This window comes from Amphiura filiformis, chromosome 17 (genome assembly GCF_039555335.1).
Source record: "Amphiura filiformis chromosome 17, Afil_fr2py, whole genome shotgun sequence".
NCBI classification, from domain to species: Eukaryota; Metazoa; Echinodermata; class Ophiuroidea; order Amphilepidida; family Amphiuridae; genus Amphiura; species Amphiura filiformis.
In genome coordinates, this window is record NC_092644.1 from 40,461,490 (window position 1) to 40,475,378 (window position 13,889).

At 35.6% G+C, this 13,889-nt stretch overlaps 1 protein-coding gene across 9 annotated transcripts in view; it reads right to left on the reverse strand.

The window, feature by feature from the left end:
* Positions 1 to 10,834: 10,834 nt before the first annotated feature.
* The window catches only part of LOC140137797 (guanine nucleotide exchange factor VAV2-like), an 85,430-nt gene continuing 82,375 nt past the window's right edge, over positions 10,835 to 13,889 (reverse strand). For all 9 annotated transcript variants that reach the window (XM_072159576.1, XM_072159569.1, XM_072159573.1 and 6 more), the window contains 2 exons: positions 13,010 to 13,182; positions 10,835 to 12,108 (listed from right to left, as the gene is read on the reverse strand). In XM_072159576.1, coding sequence (XP_072015677.1) covers positions 12,067 to 12,108; positions 13,010 to 13,182 — 215 coding nt within the window. In that variant the 3' untranslated portion in view covers positions 10,835 to 12,066. The remainder of the gene's footprint in view (positions 12,109 to 13,009; positions 13,183 to 13,889) is intronic.

Genomic DNA, 13,889 nt, shown 5'->3' on the forward strand with positions numbered 1-13,889 from the left:
AATTCCATTTCGCTTATGAATGGCGGGCAATCAAAGTTTGGCGACCTCGACCAAAATTGTGAATTTAAGGGTCCAAATGACAAAGTGCTCTCTTTGAGGGCACTTTCTTCTTAATTGAATCAGTTGTGATCCTCTTTTTGAATGTGGTCACTCACTGGCTGTGTCTGAAATACCTAATGCCAAAAAGATAGATTTCGAATTTCGTTGGGATTTCAGAGGGGTCAAAATCAGCACTTCGTACTGTTCAATCAAATTATCTTGATTTTGAAGGAAACATGATAATGTCACAGTGCACTTATAGGTCCTAATTATGTTCAGAATGGATTAACCATATGCCAATGTCTATAAAAAATTAAAAAAAGAGAAATTTCTAGACCCCTACAGAATTTTAGGCCACCCCTACAGTGGTTCAGCCACAAATGGCACTTAAAGTCGGCAAATTTTGACCCCTAATAACTTTAGGTGTACACCAGATATGAATTTCTAGTCTTTTGCATCTGAAAGAATGTAGTTTAATGTTATTAGGAACATAAGATTTGTTTTGTATTTTTGTGTTTTAGTATTAAGTTGACGCTTTCAAAAATAGTCATTTTTGCCTAACATACCATGCATACAGGATACGGTACAAAATGCCAATTTTAGTATGATATTTTTTATATTTTTGATCACTTTATAGCCATTTGTATTATTTATCCTGATATTTCAAGTTGCTCTTGAGTCAAGTAATAAGAAAAACTACTTTCTAATCCTCTGTATGGATTTTTAAGGGGTCAAAAATGCACTTCCTGGCAACGATGCACATGCAAAGTACAGGTTATGGGGTCAAATTTTCAGAATGCTCCCAATTATGTCAAGTAATATATCAAATTACTCGTATGGTCATGAGGATTCCAAAATGTATAGTTTGTTATGTGTCAGACCTTTCAGGAGGGCGCTATGACGAAAAATGTTCATAGGTCAACGACCTTTTGAAAGTATCAAAACACAAAAATACAAAACAAATCTTATGTTCCTAGTAACATTAGACTACATTCTTTCAGATGCAAAAGACTAGAAATTCATATCTGGTGTACACCTAAAGTTATTAGGTGTCAAAATTTGCCGATTTTAAGCGCCATTTGTGGCTGAACCACTTTAGGGGGCCTAAAATTCTGTAGGGGTCTAGAAATTTCTCTTTTTTGAATTGCTCATAGACATTGGCACATGGTTAATCCATTCTGAACATAATTAGGACCTATAAGTGCACTGTGGCATTATCATGGGTCCTTCAAAATCAAAGATAATTTGATTGAACAGTATGAAGTGCTGATTTTGACCCCTCTGAAATCCCAAATCGAAATTCAAATCAATCTTTTTTGGCATTAGGCATTTCAGACACAGCCAGTGAGTGACCACATTCAAAAAGAGGGTCACAACTGATTTAATTAAGAAGAAAATGCCTCTCAAAGAGAGCGCTTTGTCATTTGGACACCTTAAATTCCCAATTTTGGTCAAGGTCGCCAAACTTAGATGGCCCGCCATTCGAAACGAAATTGAATTTGAATTTTTTCTTGTGACCTCACCTAGGGGTCCATGAAAGGTACCCCTGAGCCAAAGGAGAGCATAATCCAAGAGGGTGGGTGTACACTCAGTCTGTTTTGACATGGACTGACCCCTATGTTTCATTTGGCAAAACAGGATAATATTTTTTTAATCCAAATTTTTTTTTCTGGAATGGGGAGTAAATGGATCCCAACTTGGGATCTGCACTTTTCTGATTAATTAGTCACAACAAATCTTGAATATAGAAACAGAGACCCTTGAAAAACAAATCCATATGGGAAAAGTCGGTGCTGAAATAGTTCATTGTTATAAGATTATGTCATATTAAAGTTGTGGTATTATGAAATAACAATGTACAACTAACCCTCAAAATAAGACAATTGTCCAGTTCCCAATATTCAAATTGTTATCTATATATAAATATCTATACAAAACTGAAATCAAACCATGAGACTACAATTTATGGGATAAGTGTTTAACCACAAATTTTAAAGAATAGCCCAAGCATAAATTAACAAAGGAAGTAAAATAATGATAAAAAGAAACCGAGTTGTCTATGTGTGTACAAAATGGAATAAGTAGTAGCAGTTTTTTTTATACACACCAAATATAATGTACATATTTTCAAACCAAGTTATGATAAATCTGTTCAGATACGATATTGCAATTATGTACAAAAAATAGTACAATATAATCTATTCAAATTCACCAGACACCATCTTGTGTCACTTGGAAATTTCGGGCTATTCCAGTTGAGATCCATACACATTCTACGGAAGACATGACCTGATTTCAAATGGAGTCGCTCACTTAAAGCCATATTATAACATTTGCTGAGGAGGACGCCCTCACTGATTTTTTTAATTCATTTTTTACACGATTATATTGTACTTTATTAAACCAATATACCCTGCAAAAATCAAGACTCTAGGTGCTGTAGTTTTGTCAAAATCCGAGATTTTGAATAAAACACGGAACCGGCGTTTTATTATTACGATGGAATTATTAGTCGAACGCATACACGATGTTCATAACACACAGTATGTACACGGCGTGCGGGGCGGTGATCTACACAACAAAGGGTCGTACCATAACATAACCGAAGGAGTGGTGCGTATTGGCGACAAAATGCGCTGGTAGTAAATTCCAATTTTCTTTGCTTTGCCGTAGTTGTTCGGCTCAAAAATAAAAGGGATATATCTGACAGTAAAACTAACATTTTATTGCAAAGAAATGCTAATCTATTTTGTATGAAAATGTTATAATATGGCTTTAAGTAACCCAATTTGAACTCCCTGTGTTAGCGATTAAGGTCATGTCTTCCGGATTGCAGCTGGAATAGTCCATTAGGTCTGTTACACAATATGAAGTTTGCATTTGATTGTGGTTTGATCCGGGGTACTCAGTACAAATGACCATACGGGACGTGCCGCAAAACATGGGTAGCATTTTCAGCCTTTTGGTATATCAATGACCCCTTTTTCAAAGCCTATTTTGGTACATGAATGGGTCCTTTTTTCAAAATTTTCTCAATTTCTTAATCTAGCTAAAATTTTCACAAAATTTTGGGAAAATTTGTAAAAAGTAAGACAATTTGGGTTAAATTTGGCGAAAATTTTGACTTTTGGTATATCAATGGGTCCAAATTTCTTGAAAAATTGGTATATTTATGGGTCCACTTTCAAATTCTCAGCGGCACGTCCCTACCAAAACCAAACTTGAGTACCCCCCCCTCCCGGGTTTGATTCTAGACTAAAATTCATCAGGTCTAGTGGTTGTGATTTATCATTGGCCTATTCCAGTTGAAATCCATACACCCCCTATGGCAGACTCAAACTTAGTTGTCCATACAGGGAGCGTGAATTTAAACTTGGGTTACCTGATGAATGAGCGACTTCCTCCGAAATCAGCACCCATTGTGTAGGAGATTTTAATTGTGTAGGATATTTTAAAAGGTCATGTCTTCCATCATAGGGCCAAGGGGTGTAAGGATTTCAAATGGAATAACCTGCACTTCTGACAGAAGCTCAGTGAATATCCCTAGTGTTACTTTGAGCAGTTCCTTTCAAATTCAAGTCCAAGTGTTTGACACGAGTATATAGAAAAGGTCATACAAAATATTTTTGAATGGAACCAAATATTTTACATGAATACACTCAAAATATTGGGGTTCCATTCAAAAACATTGGGCTATTCCTGTTGAAATCCAAACACTCTCTAATAATCTTCTACATATATAGGGAGTGCAAATTTCAAATGGTGTTACCTACATGAGTGACTCCATGTGAAATTTATACCCCCAGTGTGGGAGATTAAGGTCATGTCTGTGGGAGATTAAGGTCATGTCTTCCATAGGGATGTGAATTTCAACTGGAATAGCCCATGCTTCCTCACCCATTTCACCTCAATTTTTCGAATCAGTTTTACGCCCTCAGTTGGTGAAAGTTCACTTGAAAGAAAATGAGATGATGGTCATTCATAAGAAGAGTTTTGAACAAGTATTGCAAGATCTGTGGTGGGTATTTCTAGACACTGAAAAATTAAGCACCTAAAATCAGGAACCGACTCCAGAAAGGAAAGGATCTTCACAATAAAGCTGCACCACTGAAATAACTTTAAACAAATTGTCTGCAGCCCGTTACACTCTATCAGCAGTGTACTTATCATACAATCACAAACTAATTACTCACAAATACAAATTTTTTGATGAATTTCTTAAGTGTTCCTTTTAGCTGTCAGTCTGTTTATTAAAGGGTACTTGCAGGATCCAGTTTGGCTCATTGGCTGCAAATAATTAAACTTCTTTTTAACAAAGGCAAGATATTAAAGTATATATTTTTGGAAAGAAAATGACAATATGAAAGAAATTTGGTAAGGAATCACCGATTTTTGAAAAATGTCCAAAAATAATTTTGAAAAATTACATATTATTGTTCTTGATTCAAAAATCTGAAAAACTACTTCCTCAAATTTGTGAAATGTTGCTAATTTCTCAAATTATCAACCATATTAGGTTAAAATTTGCATGGAAAAACACTGTTTTCCGTGTAATATTTCCTCACAGGGAGGATGGCAATTTATTTCTCGCAATTACGGCCCTAGCTACTATGGGCTATTTGCGGGGAGGAGATAAGTGACCGCTTATGGGTTCGAATTTCAACCAGCCTAATCATGAAGCTCCCATGGCCAAGTGGTTAAGGCGTAGGTCTCGTAAACCTGAGGTCCTGGGTTCGATTCCCAGGCGGGATCACTTTTTCTACTTGTCTCCTTTATTATTTGCGATGGCGAACCTGATGAAAAATAATGTTTATTTAAAATTTGCATATTCATTTAAAACCAATTTTTGGCCATAAAACAAATTTGAGGACATACATACTTAAAGAAGTGAGTAGTAACTAGGTAGTAGTAACTAGGTATTTTTTTCCAAATTTTGAAGAAACCATTCCCTTTCTAAAAATGCATACTTTAATATATTTGTCTTTGTTACTTATATCAATGAATAGTCAATTCCTCAAATATTAACCATTCCCAAGTTCTAACTAGAATTACGCGGTTCGTAATTAAGGTGGCCCCCACATGAGGCCACCATATACTATCACAATACCAAGTTTGATATAATATTGGATGGCTGAGCTTGATACCATAACATATCGGATGAGTCATAAAAATATCGGACGAGCCAACGGCGAGTTCGATATTTGTATGACGAATCCGATATTTTATGGTATCATGCGAAATAAGCCATCCAATATTATCATTATTAGGCTTTCTTAACTCCTAATAACCCTGAAAACATAATAATGAAGTTGATCGGTGATTACGTTTAAGCTGGAGAGTGGATTAATGGAAATGAAGGCAAAATATGCAAATGAGCTCATTAATATTCATAAATATGCAAATAACATGACACAAAAGTATACAGCATGTGCGGCCACCATAGACTATCACCGTAGCAAGTTTGAAGTTAATCGATGGTTGCATTTAAGCTGCAGAGTAGATTAACGACAATGTAGGCAAAATATGCTAATGAGCTCATTAATATTCATAAATATGCAAATAATGCGACACATAAGTATACAGCACATGAGGCAACCATATACTATCACCGTATTAAAGTTTGATATAAAATTGGACGGATTGAGTGTGATACCTGAATTTATCGAAATGAGCTAGAGTTTTCAAATATCATGCGAGACGAAGTCGAGCGTGATATTTGAAAACTCTAGCGAGACTGATAAATTCAGGTATCATCTTGAAATTATCCGTCCAATTTTATCATTATTATGTCTTCAGAATCTTTTTTTGGTAAAAAACATGATTTTTGGTCAAAAATGCGATTATTGGTCAAAAATGATTTTTGACATGATTTTTGGTCAAAAATGTGTTTTTGCTCAAAAACGCATTTTTTGGTCAAAATGTGATTTTTGGTCAAAAAAGTGATTTTTGGTCAAGAACGTATTTTTTGGTCAAAAATATGATTTTTGGTCAAAAATGTGATTTTTGGTCAAAAATGTGATTTTTGGTCAAAAATGTGATTTTTGGTCAAAAATGATTTTTGGTCAAAAAAGTTTTTTGGTCAAAAATGTGTTTTTTGGTCAAAAATGTGTTTTTTTGGTCAAAAATGTGATTTTTGGTCATGGCTTGTCACATAAACAACAAAAAAATCACACCAACAGAGACTTTTACATATAAAGTATATGAACTATGCACTCTATGAAGAGGCTACAGATATGAAAAAACCCTGTAGCTCCAGGTGACCGATACACAAATTGATCAGACAGCCAGGTTATGTACAAAGTATAGGAGCCCAGATTCTGAAGACATAATAATGAAATTGATCTGTGATTGCGTTTGTGCTGCAGTGTGGATTAAGGACAATGTAGGCAAAATATGCTAATGAGCTCATTAATATTCATAAATATGCAAATAATGCAACACAAAACTATACAGCACATGAAGCCACCATACCCTATCTCCGTATTAAGTTTGATATAAAATTGGACGGATTGAGTGTGATACCTGAATTTATCGAATGAGCTAGAGTTTTCAAATATCATGCGAGACGAAGTCGAGCGTGATATTTGAAAACTCTAGCGAGACTGATAAATTCAGGTATCATGCTAAATTATCCGTCAATTTTATCATTATTATGTCTTCAGAATCTTTTTTGGTCAAAACATGATTTTTAGTAAAAAACATGATTTTTGGTCAAAATGTGATTTTTGGCCAAAAATGCGACTCTTGGTCAAAAATGATTCTTGACATGATTTTTAGTCAAAAATATGATTTTTGGTCAAAAATGTGATATTTGGTGAAAAATGTGATTTTTGGACAAAATGTGATTTTTGGTCAAAAATGTGTTTTTTGGTCAAAAATGTATTTTTTGGTGAAAATTTGATTTTTGGTCAAAAATGTGATTTTTGATTTTTGGTCAAAAATGTGATTTTTGGTCAAAAATATGATTTTTTTGGTCATGGCTTGTCACATCTACAAAAAAAATCACACCAAAAGAGACTTTTTACACATAAAGTATATGAACTATGCACTCTATGAAGAGGCTACAGATATGAAAAAACCCTGTAGCTCCAGGTGACCGATACACAAATTGATCAGACAGCCAGGTTATGTACAAAGTATAGGAGCCCAGATTCTGAAGACATAATAATGAAGTTGATCGGTGATAGCGCGTAAGCTGGAGAGTGGATTAATGATTTTGCTTCCGCCCGGACAAACAAAGAAACAAACAAAGGAACAAACAAACAACCATCTGGATGATAACATAAGCCCCACATATATGTGGGGCTAAAAATTCCACAAAATGTTCACTGTCAGGTACATTCTGTTTCAATTTTGAACAGGACAAATGATGTGAAACAAAGAAAATCACTTTAATCACTATGACGCCAATGTGTGGAACTATGTCAGTTGCGACTGGTCGGTCCTTTGGATGTGCTATGAACTTCCAGTACACCAAGTACGTACAGTGTTATGAACATCACATACGCATTTGACTAATATTTCAATTATAGGAATTAAAGGCCTTACTCGGCCCTTGAATTAAAATCACTAATTTTGTCACAAATGCAGCACATAAAGCCTTGATATTCACAGGGTATGTTATGTTATATTACAATCGTATACAAATCAGAATTGAGGGCGTCCTCCTCAGCAAATGTTACAATATTGCAGTTAAAGGGGCACTCATAGATTATATCTATACCTTCTGATTATCTGAATTTCTTGCCCCGTGGACAAGTTTGGTTGCACAAGGTATCCAAATTCAGATGCAAAACTGATACATCCTATTTTTCTCAATTTGAGATCTAGGCAAATATAACTTATCAAACATAATGAAAATAATAATTAAATATTTTAAAAGTAGTTTATGGTTTTTTGCATCCAAACTATTCATATGCATGTTACATGGAGCAGAATGTGCACATAGGCCAACTGACAGTTTGGGCTATTCCACTTGAAAACCTTAATCTCCCATGGGGAGTGGGAATTTCAACTGGGGTTACCTGATTGAGTGATTCCATTTGAAAAATACACCCCCTGTGTGGGACATTATATTCATGTCTTCCATATATAGATTTCAACTGGAATAGCCCAACCAATATCTCTGCATGTCCCTATAAATTAACGGCGCATTATTCCTTCTAATCACTTTCTATTTCTTTAAATCTCAGCTGTGCTCTTTTAGCCCCATGAGAGCTACCTGCCGATTGGCCAAAATGAATATTGTGTCCAATTTTGAACCAATCAATTAATAAGATCATCTGCAAGTTTGACCATTAATAAGTTTAAAGCTCAGTCATAATTGGCAATTGAAATGAGCATTTCAAGTTATCAACCAATCAGAAATGCTGTTAGATGACCAGTAGTGTCCAGGGGGTTAATTTCTTTCAAATAAAATTGCTTAAATTAGTATGTGATAGAACCCAATGGGTACTAGGTGCTTTTGCATGGCAAAGAGCTTTCACTGTTGTAATCGTCTAGCATGTATATACAGCGTACCCCTCACCCAATATCAAAATAATATCTTTATGGTTCTGCATATATAATAATACTGTACAGAATAGACCATCACCACTATGTTTGAGTCATATACATATTTCTTCCCCGTCACAATATTCTGCACCCAAAGCATTACGCTACTACCAGAAAGTATTGCCGCACTTCAACATCAGTTGATAAATCATATTTTTGAGAAATAGTGAATTTTGTGATGCATATTTAATACTTCTGCAGAAATCTGTTCTTGTATACAGTCAGAACAACCAAAATGGCAAAACAATCAGAATCCATCAAGTCCAAATATGCAGCACAAATTGCCCCATCTTGATACAACAATACTTTCAAAAGGTAAATTCCAACCAGAAAAAATCGGTTAATTTTAGGCATGTAATACTTTTCATAGGGTAGTGTAATAAGGTACTGACTGACATTTCATTATGTTATTATACATGCGGCAATACCCTCATACAGGTTGAACAACAGGCTGACATTATTACACAAATACAAAAGAGCCATTACACTATTATGACATATAAGAAACATGTTCTACTTGGGTGTCATTTTGTTTTTCAACCAACGAGGTTATATTAGAGCCTTTTTTATTTGCAGTGCTAGCTTGTTTGTGTTCTACGTGGAGCGTGTTACATCGATAACGCATGCTAAATGCTCTGCATAAACCTTAAATGCTCAAGCGTGCTAAACGCTACATACGTAAACCTTTGCAACACTCTCATTTCGGACCTTCGTTAAAAAATGTTGAAGGTACACTCTGCTGGCACCCATGTATGATTTACAATAGCATTACACATGGGCTATTTGGAATGAGTCCACACTCTCTAATATAACTTCTTTGATTGCAACCTATACAAGGGTACTGCCATAGAATCAATCATGTTCATCAGTTGCATTTGTTCATATAGACTTGCAGTTCTGTAATATATATTCTCCATCACTATACTAACAACATACTTCTACTGCATAAATATTAACAATTAACCAAACACAATTGCATTTTTCTTTAGTTACAAGAAAAAAAATGTTCTGTTTGTACAACATTTACAAATAGCATATTGTAATTTTTGCACTTTTTTTTCTTTTTTCTAAAAGACATAATATATCAAAAAATATTTTTACATTAATCATTTTCATTTTGTGTATTATAGAATCAGTAGTTTTGTATTTGCTACCTGGTAAATTACAGCTATCCATAGGTAACGTAAAATGACCTGCGATATTATCAAACAATCCTATCTTGCAATGTTGCAAGGTTTGAAATGCCCGAGCTAGGGGTTGAGTGGATTTATGCTCCAATAGAAGCTGTCAAAATCCCCCAGCATATTGAGACCCCATTGGCTAACGTAATACTTACTATAAGCATAATCTCAGATTATGCCAAACAAAATAATAGAAGGTTATAATTTTTTCCTTTTCTGTTACACATTATTTAGCCTTTTCTAGATATGGCGGACACAATATGATGGCGCTGCACGAAGTGGGTAAAGTCTTTTGAATTCGTTGGGTTTTACCCAGATTGAAGACTACTCTCCTTTTGTGTACGACATACTTCGAAAAGGAAAATTGGCGCACTCATTTTGCCAAAGCATGGCTGCTTATATCTCATAAAAAAACATAAAGAGTCAGATCAGCCAAGGAATATATTCCCAGGCAGTGTTGTGACACTTTATAGACCATTTTGACTGCTCAGTGCCAGAAGTGGGTAAGTGCAATAATAGCAGCCATGTGTAGACAAGTACAATATACTGTGTGTAAATTGCCAAATGTTCACAGGGCAGCTATTGCAATTACCCACTTCTAGCACTGAGCAGTTGCTTCCCTCATCCCACAATGCACAATTCAATGGAGCATGTCTGTCGGTGATATTAGGCTATCCCAGTTGAAATCCATACAACCCCCATGGAAGACATGACCTTAATCTTCTAAACAGAGAATGTAGATTTCAAATGGAGTAGCCCATTCAGGTAACCCCATTTGAAATTCATACCCCCCCAGTCCCCATGTGGAAGATTAAGGTCATGTCTTCCACAGGGGTGTAAGGATTTCAACTGGAATAGCCCATTGTCAAGCCTGTGTTCGAATGTCACATTTTATGCATTAAATTTAAACATGCACACAGTATTGACAGGACACAAGCTCTTGGAACAGTGCAACTGTGGGATATAATTAACGTAGGGTAAAAAATATGTAGTCATCGGAGGGCATGTTGCATAGACAGTTAAGACTAATTCAACAGTTTTCTGATGATTTCTTCGAAATATACCGCTTTTGGAACGCCTAATTTCAATATGTTAATGAGAAAAACATCAGCTTTCACCTGATACCAAAATCTGCATATTGATGGGTAAAGTGGGGGGGATGAGGCTGTCAATCAGGTTACCCACCTTTAAGGTGTTGCTATAGGAACAATACCAAATCTAAGGTAGAAATTATTGATGGAAGAATTTGAGAACAAAATCAGAAAAATTTGATTTCAGACTATTTAAACCATATGAGCAGGCGGGCTGATGCTCGTAAAATATTGCTTTTAACTTAAGACTTCCTTCGCTCAATGACAGTGCATTTATGAGCCAATGGTACAAGCCCTTTGGCAGCCATCTTGGATATGCAAGTGGGGAAAACAATTTATAATGAAAGACAGAGATAAAAAGATTTTATCGCATCTGACGTCATCTGTCAATCAAACTCGAGCACGGTTTGTTTTTAAGTGTCGAGATGATGACTTGCTGAACGCGGCGGTATAACCGGGCGCCTTATTGTTAATTTTGCACCTTCAAACATGCAAACCATCTCAAAAGTTAGGTCTTTATAGTAGGAAACTTTCTTTTCGAAGGCACCATGTCAACAATACCTAGAAAAGCCGCTTTTTGCCTTGTAAAAGTACGTAATTTTTTTGCCATTTGCTGCTATTCCTTTTCTCCGATCGGCACCAGATAAATAGGCCTTCCTTTTACGCGCTATTAACCCGTGTAAACCAATCAAGGATCGTAATTGACAGTGACATCAGACACGATAAAATCTTTTTATCTCTGTCTTTCATTATAATGCTACAATTTCTTCATACACATTTCACATGATTATTCCACATTCCACATAAGCAGTTTTTAAATTCACCTTAACTGCCCATCCAAGATGGCTGCTCATGCCATGGCAGCCATCTTGGATGCACAATGAAGGACACATTCCCATTTATCTATTGTGAATATTAAACCTCTCTACATTATATGTCAATATTTGACATGAAATGGATTGCAACAATTAACCTCCAATGATTCTTCAAAGGAAATACAGCTGATACACTTGTAGAACATAATGTACTTCATACTTGGAGCAGATACATGTACAAACTCCCGTTACAGCAGCAATGCTTCTGCAGGTTCCATGTAAGGTTGTGGTCTTATTAGGTCAAATGTCAAAGGTCAGGAAGACCGGCACATGGATGGATAAATAGTTGGCAAATCTGTAAGAATGAACCTGTTGGGCTAGTCATAATTACGCTCTCTCTTCTACATAAGTTGATGGGAAATAGCCAATCTATGAAGAAAACAAACAAAAACAAACGCAATCAGTATAAACTTAAAGATAAAAGTAGTTTTCAAAGTAGTGTCGGATATGTGCCGTTAGACCATTAAGCCTATAAAATAAATGCTGTGTCAGAGAAAGTATTTAAATATGGTAAAGGTTCTAAGTCAGCAAAAACATCTAAATCCAGTGATGCTGAGGTCTTCATCAGTGCTCAGGCCCCAGTACAATAAAGTAGAAATAAAAGTAGAAATAAACTTGGCATTAATTGCATCACATTTAGTTTTGTATTAAGCATTTTAATTGTCTCACTGCAACAATTTGAGGGGTAAGGGAAATAATGCCCTATCTGAAATAGCTGCCGTACAGACATTACAATGAATACACAATTCCAATTTGCTATTGTGGCTATTTTGCTGCAAGCTTGACTAGCCATTCACACTACTTAAAGCCATATTATAACATTTCTGTAAAAACAGATTAGTACTTATTTTCCATAAAATGTTAGCTTTTTACTGTCAGATATGTCCCCTTTTAATTTTGAGCCGAACAAGTGAGGTAAAGCATAGAAAATTGGAATTTACTACTAGCGCCCATACATGTTACTCCCCAGGTTGTAATACTGGTACGATCCTCTGGGTGTGTGTGTATGTGTATCCCGCACGCCGTGTACGTACTGTGCATACGTGTTCGACTAATATTTCCATCGTAATAATTAAACGCCGGTTCCATCGTTTTATTCAATATCTCGGATTTTGACAAAACTACAGCACCTAAAGTCTTGATTTTTGCAGAGTATCTTTATTGACTAAAGTACATTACAATCGTGTAAAAACCAGAATTAAAAAAAAAAATTGGAGGGCGTACTACTCAGCAAATGTTATAATATGGCTTTAACAACATTGTTCCTTACCTTTTCACCAACTGATCCCTTCCACCATCCTCTGTGCCCACCAGCTTTGCTTATGATCCCCACCAAATCGCCTTCCTTAAGTGTCAGCTCTCTCATGTCACGAGCTGCAAAGTCATATAAAGCTTGCGCCCAGCCGATGATGTTGAAAGGTCGTATTGAAGAATTTCTTTGAGCTGTGGAACCAAAACATAAGAAACATTTTTACATTTATGGTGATGGTAGATTAATTTGTAATATGAAAATAATATGTAGTATATATCTATAAGGCATGATATTTAATTTTCAAGTCATAAATATGCATTATCTAACGGCACATGTGCTTGATCGAAAACCAGTCCTAAAACAATGAAATGCCGGAATGCTTAGCATGATTTTTTTTAAAGAAGGGAAACCTTTTGAGAATGTTTCCATATTCCGCCTCATTTGTGCTTTAGGTAAATCATTTAAAGGGCGGGGAGGGGGCATTTAAGGGGCATTTCGTGATCCACAGCCTCAAGTGAAATTTAAGTTTGAAAATTCATCCCCAACACAATCCTGCATGCATCTTTAATCAGTATGTTTCAAGTCATGAAGGTTGTAGAGTGCTACTATCTAATTATCTGATTTAAATGTCCCCCCTTTCCAGACATACATGGAAAGCGCACAATTTTTGTTGTTGAAGTTTTGAAGGCCAGCAGGACCCCTGGAACAGATTGTCTTGCTGTGATTTAATTATGAGTTTTGACTCAATTTCATAGAAAAAAGTAAACTGAAAGGGGTGCTTACAATACATTAACCAACACTTATTGAGCGCCTTTACCGCTTAAACAAATGTAAGTTAAAAAAATTCTCATGGGGTGCTTATTAGGTCGAAATAGGTACTACTAATTTTTGGGATGAA